The sequence below is a fragment of the Rattus rattus genome, chromosome 11 (genome assembly GCF_011064425.1).
Source record: "Rattus rattus isolate New Zealand chromosome 11, Rrattus_CSIRO_v1, whole genome shotgun sequence".
Lineage (NCBI taxonomy): Eukaryota > Metazoa > Chordata > Mammalia > Rodentia > Muridae > Rattus > Rattus rattus.
Window position 1 is genome coordinate 53,282,248 of NC_046164.1, and position 16,155 is coordinate 53,298,402.

At 43.2% G+C, this 16,155-nt stretch overlaps 1 protein-coding gene across 1 annotated transcript in view; it reads right to left on the reverse strand.

Moving 5' to 3' along the window:
- Positions 1-7,841: 7,841 nt before the first annotated feature.
- Anapc4 (anaphase promoting complex subunit 4) overlaps positions 7,842-16,155 on the reverse strand; it is a 31,532-nt gene continuing 23,218 nt past the window's right edge. Inside the window, exons 20-28 of the mRNA XM_032916078.1 lie at positions 14,958-15,051; positions 13,241-13,338; positions 12,554-12,615; positions 12,435-12,473; positions 12,239-12,340; positions 11,010-11,084; positions 9,995-10,168; positions 8,599-8,722; positions 7,842-8,188 (exon numbers count right to left, since the gene is read on the reverse strand). Coding sequence (XP_032771969.1) covers positions 7,964-8,188; positions 8,599-8,722; positions 9,995-10,168; positions 11,010-11,084; positions 12,239-12,340; positions 12,435-12,473; positions 12,554-12,615; positions 13,241-13,338; positions 14,958-15,051 — 993 coding nt within the window. The 3' untranslated portion in view covers positions 7,842-7,963. The remainder of the gene's footprint in view (positions 8,189-8,598; positions 8,723-9,994; positions 10,169-11,009; positions 11,085-12,238; positions 12,341-12,434; positions 12,474-12,553; positions 12,616-13,240; positions 13,339-14,957; positions 15,052-16,155) is intronic.

Sequence of the window (16,155 nt, forward strand, 5' to 3'; positions counted from 1 at the left end):
TAGTACCACATCTTAAAATTAAAAAAAAAAAGTTCAGCCAGATAGACGAAAAAGCTCGATGAAGACTTCAAACACTGGGGAAAGAAACTAAACAGAGACATATACACACAAAGGAAAGGCATGACATGTGTATGTAATAGAAGAATCAATGTTGTTAAAATGGTCATACTATTTGTGAAGGTTAATTGCATGTCAACTTGACAGGACTTGAAATTTCCTAAGACACACTTCTCTGGGAACACTGATGAAGGGTTATCTTATGTCTGGGCTTGTTTGTGTGTGATCATCTTGATTGGATTGATTGAAAAGGGAAGATATGCCCATTATGGGTGGCACCATTCCCTTGGCTGGGGTCCTGGACTATATAACAGGGAAAGAAAAGAGCTGAGTACAAGCACACATAGCTCTCTTCTTCCTGACTGTAGATGTAATATGACCAATTGCATCAAGATAATGGGAAATAACAGAAAAATTAAAAACATCAATCTTTCTGCTTTGAAAACACTTAAGTCAAAAATTGGTTTTCATTCATGTAAAAACAGAAGCTTCTCAACATGGCTTAATGATTCAGAACCCAGGTGTCCCTCAAGCTTAATAGAAGAGCATGGCGACAAAATGAACAGATCGGAGGGCACCTGATCATGCTAAGACATTAATGATTACTTCTCATATTTCTCAAGCCACCATGAACCAAGGTAAGTACCAAGTGTATGCAAAAGTGGTGTGACTGCATTGTTTACTTGAGTCACCCATGAGATACCAGCCAAGTACAACAGCATCAAACTCAATAGTGTCATGGGCTAGACTCAGAGTAAAATGGAGAGGGAGGAAAATAGCAATGCCTATGGCTCCTGATCACTCTTCAGGGATGCTTGTGTCTATGGCCTTTCCCCAATACTCTGCTTTAGAACGATGGCCTAAGAGTAACAACGTTTCTTCTAAAACAGTCTTTCAGAACTGAGCATTCAAGTGAGCCTTCCCTGAGGGGAAAATGGCTACCTCAGGAGGCCACACACAGATGCCAGTCCATAAGACCACTTCTCCAAAACAGAGAAAATCCTTGGCCGCAGTCAATGGACACCATGACATTTCTCTTAAATGACTTCCAGTGAAGAAAAACATCTTGTCATTTGAAAGTTTTAAGGGGATTCAAAACCAAAGAAAGGACATTTGAACAGGGAAATTTGCTTTAATCAGAATGATTATTTAACCGGGCAATGAGGAAGGCAATGAAGTTTATTAACCATGTGAGCCACTTAAAGAAGAGAGGGAAGGAAGGAGGAAAGGAGGGAGGGGAAGGGGGAGGAGGAGGGAGAGGAGGAGGAGGGGGAGGGGAGGAGGAGGAGGAGGGAGGGGGAAAGCCTTATTTTGGCTCATGGTTTGAAGGCACAGTCCATCACGACAGAGGAGGCATGGCAGAAGGTGCATGAGACAACTGGTCACATTGCACCTGCAGTCAGAGAGCATCTCAGCCGGAGAGATGAGGCTGGTGCTCAGTTTGCTTTCTCCTCCCCCCACCCCCGCTTTCTCCTTCTTATTTAATCTAAGACCTGCCAGCCCACAGGGCAGTGCCATTCCCATGCAAGGTGAGTCTTTCCTGCTCAGTTCAACCTTTCTGGAAAGACTCACTCCTCTGGTGTCCATTTCCTACTCTCAAGATAGTCTTTCTCCATCAAGTCTCTTTGTAGGTTGAAAGGATAAAGATGATAGTCGGTCTGCGGTGCTTTATTTGATGGAGAAATTTATAATATAAAACATTTTAGGGCTGGGGAGATGGGTCAGCAGGTAAAACACTTGCCTTGAAAACGTAAGGCCAGAGTATGATCCCTGCACCTACATGAATGTCAGGGTGGCACAGCTGCCTGCCTGGAATCCCAGGGTTCAGGGAGTGGACAGGAGATCCTCAGAACAAGCCACCTAGCTAGACTAGCCAATCAAGGAGCTCTGTGTTCAAGAGACAGGTAGAAAGCACTCGCAGATAGGAAGCACATATATACACATGCACCTCCTACACACAGGCAAACTAAATCAAAACTCAGTTGTTTTCTGAATACTGTGTTGTCGTAGTTTGACGTCTCCATCTGAGGGTCAAATGTGAGCCTTTCTGACCTGTGTTTCACCAGGTCACAAGGTTTAAGTCCCTGCTGTGAACACCAGGTCTGCCATCAGCTGTGCCCATCGGCTCATCTATGAAGCATCCCATTTCCTCTCTTTAGCCCCTTGTCTTCCCTGGGGACTCTGAAGTCTGCACACCAGCGAGATGCAAAATAATCTTGGCAAATCGGGAAATGGACTGGAGAGGACACATGACCCATTGCCCTTCTTTCTGCGTCATGAGCTGGTCACCTGTCTGGGGATGGAGAAAGTTGTGTCTCTCTGAGACCTGACAGAACAGGAGAGATCTCCACAGGAGACAAAGGTGACACCAGAGACAGGCATGGTGGTGTCTCATGGAAAGAAACTAGACTCAACTGAGGTCAGAAGCCACAGTTCTGTTCCCAACTCCACAAATTCTATTTGCAGTCTGCAGAGAACCAAAATATCAGTCCTTCATGGGCTGCTTCTTGGCAGGGCTGAGGGTGGACCATTGCTAAGTAAATCCGTGAAGATTGGCCTCAGCTGCACCACTGCTGTGCTGGGGAGGACAGTGGGCCCTCCAGCCTTCTTCCTCCTAAGGGTCCCGATGACGACGGAGGTTGGATTCCACTGAAGTTCTCTGTAGGGAACGATGAGTTTCCTGGGCTTATTTGTAGAAGTGAGGGGTTACTGACAAGAATGTGGGTGACTCTCAAAGCAGCCATGGAAAACTTTTTAGCCAGCATTGCTGACTTCCCCATGGCTGCATAGATGGAGCCCTGCTTACCCAGTCTTCCTGGCCTATATACTTTAGCCCCTCCTCAAGACCTCCTGCTATTAGGGCAAACATTCTTGGGAGACATGGCCGGACACTCAATGAAGTTCCCATGACCACCTCCACTGCCTATGTGGGAATACCAATATCAACAAGCAGTGATGACCTTTTGTAAGGGGTGCAACTTAACCTTTGAATTTGGCTGAGGACAGTGCTACTCAGTAACTCTCAATAAGGCCATAGTTTCTATGTCATAGGAAAAACTGCACTTGTCCCTCTAGAACCACCTGCCCCCTGTGTCCCTCCTGTCAAGAGACCTGTGCTTTGCCTTGAGGCTGGCCTCACCATTGTCAGTCTTAACCCTTTCTTCCCCAGTCAAGGCTTTCGCTCACACATTCCCTTCTCTAGAATGGCCACTCTCTATTTGTTGATGGATGACTATGCATTGGTATCATTGTCATTGAAAAAGCTCCCTAATACCACAGTCATCTCTGGCCACTGTCTGCTTCTCTGCCTTCTGTAACCATAACTGCCTACCCGTGATTCCAGGTCCTTACCTCACATCTCTCCACAGCCCCAACACTCCTGCACATGTGTTACCCGTGTCCCCATTTATGTGCAGCTTTTCTGAGATACAAGCCCATTTTGACCTTATCTTTCTCCACTTCCCAGCAGCATTTAGTATGCTTGACTTCTCCAGCCTGACACTCTATCAACAGCTCTGATGGTGTCTTCAGCTCTTGCACAGGAGAAAATGATCTTGTACTGTATAGGGCCAGAGGGGCAGCAGCTGCAGCCCTTTGCTGCCCACAGACACGTGGGGATGCTGACCCTGTGAAGAGAGACCCCCACACCTCTTCCTGCCACGGTGGGCAAAGCAAGCAGAGAGGAGGAGGAGGGGCCTGCGCTGTTAGGGGTTTTACAGCTACCCTGACAGGTCTGCAGTGAGGTTTATAGCAACTGCCCATGCCTCCCATCTCGTTCCCAAGTAACCAGAGCTTTACCATCTAAACAGTGGCCAGAAATACAACTTAGCATAACAATAATGTTCACTCACGAACAGGAGTCGGTAATGCGCAAATGAAGAAAAATGGTCCCTAAAGCTTTTAGTCTTGTAAATTTGATGGCAGGCCGTGCAAGGAGCAAACAATAAGCTTGCCTTCTCGTTTCAGCTTTGAAAACATAACAAGCTAGTAAACACTAGTTTCATCTCAAGTCTTGTCATGGGGCAGATTTATCATCCATACGACAATAAGTACACGTTACCCTTTGCGTCTTGGGGCACCAGAGGGAAGGTGACATTTATGAACTGTAATGGCTTATCACCAGCATGACCATACATATCCGACTCGGCAACTCCTACTCAGTGGAACCTAATCTTGTTAGGACTGAAATGGGGCCCTAAGGGATTCATTTCTACATGCTGCAGTGCATAAAGAGAGTTGAGGTACAATTATGCCTCCGTCATTTAAACAGATTTATAGATGCATGAGCATCTTGCATGTGTAATTAACTTCCAGTTAGGATCATTTCTTAAGAACAAGAAATAATTTCCAATGTCTGTAAGGGAACAGTTTATGTTCTTACAGCCACAAAATTTAATTTCTAAAAAACAGCTTTCAAAATAGTTCTCAACCTTGAGACAGACTTTGTCCTGGTTGCAGGCCTGGGCCCTAACCAGATATGCTGAGTGTGTAAAAACCATGAATTTGCAGTGTATTCACTAACTGGGGAAAATCTGATGTAAGTGGTGCGCTTTGTGGAAAACTGTGATTTGAAAGAAGAAAACACAGAGCAATATAAACATCTACGGCCTCCCTACCATACTAACGATGCACTTCCTACAATTAACTACTTGATGTGAAAAGTCCTTCCTGTCTGTTTCAGCATGTAGACCCCAGCTAATGACACTACAGAGGTTGGAGAAGCCCTGAACTTGTGAGATGGGCCTCTGGGCCCTGTAGCCTGGTTCATGTTGGGCATGAGCACTCTGCTTTCTGTTTGCCACTGTAGTGTAACAACCGCTTCAGGATTCTACCTTCCACTATCATGGCCGCGACAGAGTAGGTCTGTGGCCCTGCTCTCCTACTCATGACATGAGGAATTATGAGCCAAAACAAACCTGTCCTCCAGTCAGTTGTTCTTCTGGGTATGTTGTCACAGAAGTGAGGAAGCAGCCAACACTGGCCACAGAGGAACATGTAATTCTTTTAAAGATATTTCGTGTTATGAGTGCTTTACGTATATGTATTAGGTATACCATGTATGTATGTGCCCAGTGCCTGCAGAGGCACAGGGGGGCATCAGATGCCCTGGGCCTGGATTAGAGATGTCATGAACCCCACTGTGGGTACTGGGAACTGAACCTAGGTCCTCTGCAAAGGCAGCCAGTGATCCTACCTGCCGAGCTGTCTTTGCAGCCCCTGTTGTACTCTTCATACTGGGGAACCTAAAGCTGGAGCAGAGTGAGTCTGAGGGTCTGACTGGCTACATAGTGAGGCCTTATCTCAAAAACAAAAACACAGCTAGGTGAGTGACACTCCTTTAGTCCCAGAGCTCAGGAGGCAGAGGCAGAGGGATCTCTGTGAGTCTGAAGCCAGCCTGGTCTACAGAGCTAGTCCCAGGACATCTAAGGCTACACAGAGAAACCCTGTCTAGAAAACCAAACCAAACCAAACCAAAAAAGCCAAATCAAACCAACCAGCAACCAAACAAATGAAAATGTTCCTGAACTGCATATGCATATTCCTTATGAGGTCATTTCTGGTTTTATGTATTCTTAGCTACCACATTGTAAGATTTTGACCCTGAAAGTATAATCTTATGCACTAGTTTCTTGTGCTCTACAAGAAACTTAAAAAAAAAAAAAAAAAAAAAAAAAGACACAAGAGGCTGGTTGATGTCAAGGCTATAGATGATTGTCACAACTTCAAAATGTGCCACTGAAATGAGTGACTATCTCCTAGTGAATTCATGAAATCCAATTTTAGCTACAGCATCTTTTAACAGTAAGTGCTTAGCATATTGACTAACTGGACATTCCCCAAAGAATGAAACTAGTAGATTAGCTCACATGTATAAATTCTGCGATTTATATATTGCCATAAATCCAAGGTAATACTTCATGGTGTCCTTTTGTATTTAGACTCAACTATTCTGATTTTAAAAGATGGAATATTTTAGCATTTGAGGAGTCTAAAGTTTCCCATTTGGGAAAAAAAAAAATCAAGACTACAATGGGAAGGAAATACAACTACAAAACCAGAGAATTAGGAAGGATTTACTGGGGCTGGAGAGATGGCTTAGCAGTTAAGAGCACTGGCTATTCTTCCAGAGGACCCAGATTCAAATCCCAGCATTCACTTGGCAGTTCGCAACTGTCTGCAATTCCAGTTCCAGAGGACCTGATACCCTCACACAGACACACATGGCAGAACACCAATGTAAATAAATTAAAAAGAAAAAAAATGAAAAGATTTATTGCAGTCATATTGTCTGGCATAAAGTGCTAAATAACTAAGTAAAAGGGGGGAAGGGGAGAGAGTAAGATGCTACAAAGGTGTATTACTAAGCACTAAGATAGATGGATCTCTGAGTTTAAGGTCAGCCTAGTCTACACAGTGAGTTCCAGGAGAGCCAGGGCTATTTATTCTATCTCACTACGTCCCTCCAAATTAATCTTGTCAGATATCACACATGTGCCCACCAGCAACATGCCACAGCCCCTCATTTCTTGCTCAAGCCCAAAGCCCCACTAGACAGGGAGCAATTACCTAGTGTTCCTTCCACACACTAGGAGCAGTAGTGTTTCTACATGCCAGGCCCTACCCTTCCTCTCACACCCTGCACTCCACTTTGATTCCCTAACTATAAACGTAACTTCAGCATCTGCAGCTCTATGTACTGAAGAAGTGACAGTTACAGTGATTAAACTGTTCTAGATACAGCTTGGTGTTCAAGTATTTGCCCCAGTTCTGCTCTTCAGTACCAAGAACAACTTAAAAGCAAAGTGTGCAATGGTGAAAACGGCCAGTGTACATAGTAGTAGAAAGTACTATACATTTTTGGTTATCAGTTTACATTTTTTCACTTGGATATAATGGGAACCTAGTTCACATTTGTTATATAGGAAAAGCACTAACCACAAACTACTGGAACTTAAATCAGCCTCATAGAGTCACTGGCCTACCCATGATCCTGGTTCTAGGAAAGTCTGTGTATTTCAGCTCCAACTTAGGCCTCTGCTGGAACAACAGGAAGTCGCTGTGCATGAGCCAAAGCCTTAACAAGCTTAACACTGAAGTCACAAGAGTAGATTCCTGGCTAATAAGAACAGCTGCTTTTATGAAAGAACAATTCATACTAAAATAATCTGATGGTTTGCTCTCCTAAGCCTTCCAAGTTAGGTAAATGTATACATTGCACTCACTCTAAAAATGCTGAACAAACCTGCAGGGGGCAGATGGCTAAGAAGTTAAAACTGTTCTCTGCCCTTCCAAGAGGACCTGGGTTCAATTCTCAGCACCTATACTTACGAATGCCTCTAACTCCAGCTCCAGATCTGATACCTCTAGCCTCCGAGGGGACACGCGCGCACACACGCACACACACACACACACACACTAAGACAAGCAATTAAAACTTGTCTAAAACTAAATATTTAAAATAAATATTTAAAGAAAATACATAAAACGTACCAAAATACAGGGATAAATGGCTATGTAAACTTAGTTCAGGCTCCTCTTGAACTTTCTCCAGCCCCTGGCCTCAGCCTCCTAAGTACTGAGATTGTAGGCATATGTCCACTATTCAAACGTAGCTCCCTCACACAGAAATAATGAGAATAGCTTTAGACAGAAATGATTTGCCTTTTTCTTCAGATCAAAGTTGTGTTTTCTGTACACATTGGCTCTGCACACTATGAAAAAGAGAGCTCGACAAGAAAGGAGTCTGTCACAGTGACACTCCTCCACAAGGATGAAGCAGAGTATGAAAAAATAAAATTTACCATTTATTTCTTTGATACACAGACAATCCAGTGTGACCCACACCATCTTAGTCCACCCACTATGTCTTTTTGCCACAGTAACTAACACATGCTGTCAAACTGGGTCAGGAGTCCAACTCAGGGTCAAGTTTCTCCACTTTGATGACTACGTCTGAGTCTAGGGCAGCAGCATCTTGGTGAGCCTCTGTCTCCGACTCTGACAACACCTCTTCCTTGATCTTCACAGGCTTCCCGGCAGCCTCCTCGTCATCATCTGAAGACTCGTCAAGCTCCCATTCATCATCGATGTCCATTTCAAACACCCTCACGTGCCGGAGGTTTGAACTTAACTAATGTAAACAAGGCCAAACGCATACTGTTTAAATGCACGGCTTAATAAATCCATCATGTATTAAGGAATTAAAATCAGAAGCTTAAATCAAAGGACCCTTTACAGGAGTTATTACAGGAGTTATATTCCTAATTATTTATCATAAAGCCACTCAACTCAGCTTTTACCTTATGTAAAATGACCTCTAAGTAAAACAATTCCTGACATTAGCAAAATCCAGTTATTTTTACCTATTTTGCAAGCTTTGTCAGAATAAGAAACTAATACAGTTGAGGCTACTCCATGCTCATAATTAACAGATACTATGACTCATAAAATGACACAAAGAAAGGGCTTTGTATGTCTGCCAGTATCTAATCATGGCCCCATCGTAGCAAGGTCACATCCTGCACTGTCTACAATACTTACCACACAGGACACTTTCCGAAGGCCATTCCCAGCAACATACTGTGCCTTCATGCTTTCCAGCAGCCTCCAGTGCTTCTCAAAGTGCATGGTGCGTGTGGGAATAATGCTGCCCTGCTCGTCAAGCCTACAGTTAAAGAACCAGGAGTCAAAAGGGGAGTTCTCCTTCCTGGACTATCAGGGACTCTTCTACCCACACTCTCATTCTCAATAGAGTTTTAGCAGCCACTACAAAACAGTGGTAATAAGAGAGTCTGTAAAACACCGCAATGCCAAACATGTGGAATGTCACAGTGGTTAAGGTTTGACTTCCTTTCAAGGAAATGAGAGAGAATCTAATTACCTGCAAGTCAGAGTCAACTGAAGTCACCTCCTAGAACAGGCAATTACTCTCAAAATGAACAGCGAAGCCCTAAATCTGGAGAACACTAAATACAGATCTAAATTGAATTCTACTACTAACAAAAGCTAATGATGCATCTGAAAATGGAACAAAACCACCCCATTCTTAGGAATCCTTTTTCTTTAATTTTTAAACCAAAGTAACAAAGTAAAGTCTGCAAGCCGAGCCCAGCACATAGGTCTGTAATCCCAGCAATCTGGAAACCTGTGAGGCAAGAGGATCACAAGTTACCAAGCTACAGAGCAAGTTCAAGACTAACCTGGGCAACTTGGTAAAACTGTCTTAAATAAAAAGAAGGCTGGAGGGCTGGGTATGGTGGCGCAGACCTTTAAAGACAACAGTTAGGAGAAAGAGGCAGGCAGAGTCCTATGAATTCAACGCCAGCCTAATCTACCTCAGAAGTTTCAGGCTAGACAAAAGTACACAGTGAGACCCTGTCTCAACAAAACGAAAGAAAGAAAAAAGGGGCTGGAATATAGCACCATAGTAGAGCCCCTTCTTAGTGCGTAGAAAATCTAGGGTTCAATTTCTAGTATATCAACCATATAGAAATAAAAATCAAAAAATAAAATGTAGGCATATTTCCATTCAGGTGCCTTAATAGTTATCCCTACTAATTAACTTAAAAAAAAAATCCATTATCTGTCATGCGTAAAACAGTAAGAATCTTTGATTCATGTTAAAATATAGTTTCTAAGCATGGTGGTGCACATTGAGGCATTCAAAACCAGCCTGGTCTACATAGCAAGATTTTTGTCTCAAAACAAAACAAAACAAAACAAAACAAAAAACCTCAATGAAACAAATAAAATCCACATTAAAAACAGTCAATTATTAGCTCCCATGGTGATATTCACTGATAGTTCTAGCAATAGGGAGGCCAAGGCAGGAAGACCATGAGTTCAAGGCCAGCTAAGGCAAGGCTGTCAAAAAGAGGAAAGGATAACAGAAAAGCCTCTTGTTCTGAGGCCGCCAATCTCCTGATGAGGTACATACCTGGTGGAGCAAGTCCCAGTGAACTCGTACTCGTCAGAGTCTTCACTGTTATACACCAAGGACAGTGGCAACTGAACCAAAATCCTGTCTCTTCCCTCACGTCCCATGGAGTCCTTAAGGATGACTGTGACAGTCTCGTCATCATAAAACTGGGCATCCAGACAACTGTAAGTGCTAGAATCAAAATGATCCATTAAATCAAAATGATCACCACCACTAAGAAAACGCTGCATGGATCACTTCATACTGGCACAAGGCCAAAAGAATAATTTAAGACATTGACATTCTCTACAAGACAAATTATCTCATTAATTTCTATTAAAAAGATCACTAAATTACCTTCTGTACTAATTTTTCCCAATATAATTAAATCTTAAAAATAGGCAGCCATGAGAAAAAAAAAAACAAAAAAAAAACCTGTGAAGTTGGTTCGCAGCTCTAAAGAAATCTGACATCAATGGCTCGCCTATGTCTGCTAATACCTCACGAGTGACACCTCATGCTATATTCTAAAGGTGAAAATAAGGTTTCACATGCAAAACACAGACCTATCTCCAAGGCATCACTAAAAGCACTGGGTAGGGGAAGGGAGGAGACCAGCCAGGGCTCAGTGCTGGCTCTTTCTCTACAAGGCCTTTGGGGCTGGCTTAGTTACTATCACCCCGTACCTTAAGAAAACCCAAGAGATGACCACCACTCTGCTGCTGTAACAAAGACTTCAGACTCACAGAACATCTGTTCCCTGAACCACATCACTTCCTTGCTTAAAAGAATTATAGGAAAGTAATTATAGCATATAAGACACACAAATTCCTGTGGATGGTAAAGTTTTCACCAGTTCTAAGTAAAATAGCCTCTGTGATAAAATATGAAGAGCCCCGCTCCTCTGGAAGACAGCGAGTCCTTCTGCCCTTACCATCTCTGAGCCTGACATTCTCCTACCCAATAGCTAGAACACAAAGGCACTGCCTCCCCAGGACCTGTGCCTGTCATGGAATCCAGGCTCGAGACTTACCTTCTTCTGACTTTGTCAGTTGTGGCATATGTGAAGCTCCCAAATTTGATACCAATTAGTCCATTACTTACAGATCTTGAAGAAAAAGGGAATAAAGGAGACTTTAGGAGACAAACTGGATAGCTGAAACAATGCACTTGGCAACTGGAAACCATCACACTCTTGCTGCAGAATGCTGGACTTAGGCTGAGCATCCTGTCACCTTGGTTTAAAATCTCAGTTACCAAAGTGCTTAGATACTTGCCAGGCAAGGTGGCACACGCCTTTAATCCCAGCCCGGAGGAGGCAGAGGCAGGTGGATCTCTGTGATTCCTGAGCCAGCCCAGTCTACATAGTAGGTTCTAGGACAGTCAGAGCCACATAGTAAATTCTGTCTCAAGAGAAACTAACAACAAACATAACAACGACAAAGCATGAAGTAGTTACTTAAAGAAGGATATGGGAAAGGCCACACTTTTAAAGTGAGATTTAGCACCATTTAAGGTGGTAATGGAGACTGTGGTGGTGGTACACACCTCTAATCCCAGAACTGAGGAGGCAGAGCACAGATTTCTACAGAGAGTTCTACACAGAGAAACCTTGTCTTGATAAACAAAATGACAACAACCTAGATGCTAGATGCTAATGGAACTGGTTACTTATTTTTCTTTAAAAATTCAAAGTAAGGTTTTGTGGACAGAGCCTCCCCTTTACTAAAAGACATCATTAGCCTAAAACAAAAAGCCTGCCCATAATGTGCCCAGAACACAGCTTGGAAGGAGTCCCGAATACGGAATCCTGGTTCAACTGTCAGACTTTCTTCTGACCTAAAAAAGTCAGCACACACTATCCATACATCATTACAGACAGGAGAAATCATAGACGCTTCAGTGTCACTACCTTAAGGCTGTGAACAACTACAAGTGAGGACAGTTAAGGAACAACTGTAAAGTCATGAGGTTAACGTCACTAAGACATGAACAGGCTAGAGATGGCTCCACAGTTAGAGCCTTTGTTCTTCAGGGGACCAGAGCTCAGCTCCTCACACCCACGCTGGCCTGCAGCTCTAGCTTCAGGGGATCCAATGCTCTCTCTGGCCTCTGCACATACACGGACATAACCCCCACCCCTTTCCCCCCCCCCCCGCCACACACACACACACACGGCAGGGCTAACAAATCCTTTAGAATTAAAAACTCTTACATAGTAAAATCTTATCTCTGCAATTCAAACTTCAGAGTAATACTTACTGGGAACTATCAGTATGTCTCCTTAAGATGCACATTTTATAAACTGAATCTTCTAAAATAGTAAAAAGAAGATAATGAAGATTTGAAGTTTTATTATTCCACCTAAGGAACAAAATGTAATGTAAGATATGGTATGAAGCTGCCTAGTGTTAAAGTACAGTTATATTACTCACACAGGGTGGAGAAGAATACTTACAAGAATGGGAATTTTAACAATCTACGTGCACCATCCATACTAAAACAACAAGAAAACAAAATGAGAAAAATGTATAATCGTTGTTAAATTTACAGCACACAATGGGTAAAGAGAATTACCTCCTAGCATCTTTATATAATGGAATGCAAATTGCTTGATTCATCGATCTTCCAATTACATCCTATATAAGGTAAGATTTAAAACAAATTATCAGAGGTGGGGATGCAGTTCAGTGGTAAGAATGTCTAGCCAGCAAGCACAAAATTCTGGGTTTGACCCTAATTATACCCAACCCCCAACATGAAACAAAAAAAGAAAAAGAAAGACATAATTAGTGCTCTTACATAGAGAAATACTCAACACAGAAAATGTGTGTACTGCTATTAAAGTCTGGTTTTAAAAACATCCCTCTCATCAGACTTTGAGGTAAGAATCCTTAGTGGCAGAATGGGAAGGAAGAGAGAGAGAATTCTGAGTTGTAAAGGAGCTGGCAGTGAGGCACAGGAGGGTGCACACCTCTCACTAGCTTCTCCACATCTACCATTCAGAAGTGAAAACAGGACAACAGCTCTGGAACTAAAACTTCAAACAACTTTGGAACAAAGTTGGAACAAATTCCTAAAGATGCCAACACTTTCACTAGACCACTTTTAAAATCTGTGTAAGGAATTAACAAGATGAACCCTGAGAAACTGCCCACTTTAATAATGAAAAACAGTTATAAATCATGGTCACTTATGTAAGTAGGCCAGATACTGCTGTTTTTCTCACTGCCATATGAAGACACCTATTTCTTTCAGACTTACTGCTGGCTTTTGCAAACACTGATCAATAATGCTCTCCATTCGCCTTTTCACAAAATGCAGTGATTTTCGAGGGTAGTAAGGAAACAGCAAAGGACTTTCTGGATTCAAACAAAAACAGAAGCAAAGCATTAATTAGGAGAAAACACTGTTAGAACCAGCCCTGTACCTCATGGTGGGATTATGATACCTTAATATACCTCATCCAGAATGACCACAGCATCTATATCCTATTACCACCCTCTCCAGCGGCTAACCCCACCTCAGGACAGGTGGTCTCACCCAAGCCCAAGTGCATGTGTGCTGATCTAATGAGGAGGAGTGCGTAGGGAGCCGCAGGCATATAATGAAGCAAGCTCACCCTGCTCTATGCTTTGGCTGTGAAATGATGACAAGGCGCATGCAGTGTTACACTGAGAGTATAGCATTAAAACAGAAACAAGAAGTAAACCAGTCCTCACAATAGCTTTTTACTTTTTTAAAAGGTTACTTCATCAGTAGAAAGTGGTATAGAACTAGCATTCCCCTGCTGTTGTGTGGAATTCTTCTGTGTTGTTGTTTATTTTTAGTTACCACGTGTGGGTCTATACGCATGGGTGCTGGTGCTTGCATCAGAGTCCCCTAGAGCTGGTTACATGCAGCTGTGAACCTCTGATGTGGGTGCAGGGAGTCAAAATGAGGTCTTCTGCCAAAGGAAAGCAGTTCTCAACTGAACTATATCCCCAACCCCTGTGAGATCATGTTTCCGTTGTCAGTGCTGCTTACAATGACTGTATGAAGTAAGCATTGAATTCCCCAATTTACAGATAAAACAAAACAGGCTTAGCAAGCTCAACAGCAGGCCAGCACTGAAATGACTTCCCTGAGATGTGAGTATTGAGTCTGACTCTGAAGCCCTTTCTTCCAAAGCTCTGCAGGTGTCCCCTACACACAACACCTTACACCCTCGGATGTCAGGAAGCAGGAGCTGATGCAGAAGCCATGGAGGGATGCTGCTTACTGGCTTGCTTCCCTTGGCTTGCTCAGCTTGCTCTCTTATAGAACCCAAGACCACCAGCCCAGGGACGGCACCACCCACAGTGGGCCCTCCCACCTTGATCACTAATTGAGAAAATGCCTTACAGCTGGTTCTCATGGAGGCATTTCCTCAAGGGAGGCTTCTTTCTCTGTGATAGCTCCAGCTTGTGTCGAGTTGGCACACAAAACCAGCCAGTACAACAGACTAAGGTTTAAAATGCCTAGAGCCTCTGGCTTCTCCTCCACACCCACTCCATGCATCTCTTGCTTAGCTGTCCTGTATTCACCTTTTAGTAAGCAAGTTAGAAATCCTTTTCTAAGTGGAAGCAAAGGAAGGTGTGGAAACTCCCTGTAGCCTGCCAGGCAGAGGCAGAGGCGACCTGGGGCCTGGCTTTTGGGGCAGTCTAGTGGGGATATTAAGCCCTCACTCCTTCAGTGTGACACTCACTAGAGGTCTTTGGAGTCATACTGAAGTGATCATCAGAACCCTCGGTTGGAACCGTGACTGGCTGATGTCATGAAAGGAGAAACATCTCACTTGGTGTCCCAGGGTTTTACACACTTCATGAGAGCATCACACCCCATTTGTCATTTTGCTGTCTCTCCAGTCAAAGACCATGGACATAAAAGCCACAGCATTCAGCAGGTTTCAGCTCCACTGTCACCTGGTCCCAGTTAACCACAAGGAAGTAAGCATGAGTACCTTTTAGGTGATTGCTGTTCTGGAGGAAGTCATACCACTGGTTTCCTTCTGTGTTAGGGGGTGACACAAGGTCGTCATCTTCATCTTTCAAATACTACAAGTAAGAGTGGACCATTGCAATTCAGGAAAGAATGAAGTTCACCAAATCACTTTTTTTCTATTTAGAATGTTATTGTGTTTTACTGCCAAATTTTCTGCAAGTTCACTGTTTAAAAAGCGAGGAGACAAAAGTCTGCTAAATGTCAAGCAAACTAATGTAAACAGTTGGACGGTCAGAATGGTTACCATAGAGACCACAAACTGGTTAAGTTTCTGCTTCATTTTCATGAGAAAGATTTTAATAGTTATAAATTAAGTGCCAACTAGCATGTACTCTAGGGCAGCTGCTCCTAGAGTGTGCCCACAGACCCCTGCAAGTCGTCAGGACACTCCAGGGACACAACAGGTCAACAGCAGTTCTGTAACAACCCGAACATCAGTCTCTTGGCATTTGCACTGCTAGTGGGAAAAGCTGAGTCAAGGTAGCTGCCCAGATCAGAAGGGCACCCTCCCCCCAGCCACCATATAGACAGAGTTTTATTTATCTTTAAAGAGCTTTTAAGTATTTATTAAATCTCAACCTCTGAACAGATCTTTAACATTCTGTGTGACAGAATGGGAAGAAGGCACCTGACACTTGTTGCACACCAATAGGAAAGTCACCCTAAGGAGAGGCACTTATGCAAGTGTTCTTGTTTTACCCAAGACAAGACACTTTTGAAGCTATGGACTGCATTTTTACTGAAAAGGTGACTGGAGGGAGACTGTAATAGCTCATCTGAGGCATCAGGACGATGTTTTCTCAAGATAAAATAAGCCTGTCACACTGAGCCCAAGGTATCCTATGCCAACTAACATTTAAACGTCCAGCTAGCTGTGATGGCCCAGACTTATACCCCCGCCGGAGGACTGCAGGCAGGCTCAAGCTTTGTGAGATCTCTCAATAAAGAAACAAACTTTAAAGCAAGAATGAAAAGTGAAGAAATTGCCCCTGCTACTGCTATGTCTGACAGCTTCACAGGATTAGAGTTCTCTGACGAGGCTAGTGACTAACAAAGTGTACCTTCTGGACAGATAGCAGCATCTAGGAGATAGATCAATGACCTCACAGAACTAATCCTTGCCATATTTTACAAAGCCACACATGGTTAAAAGATTA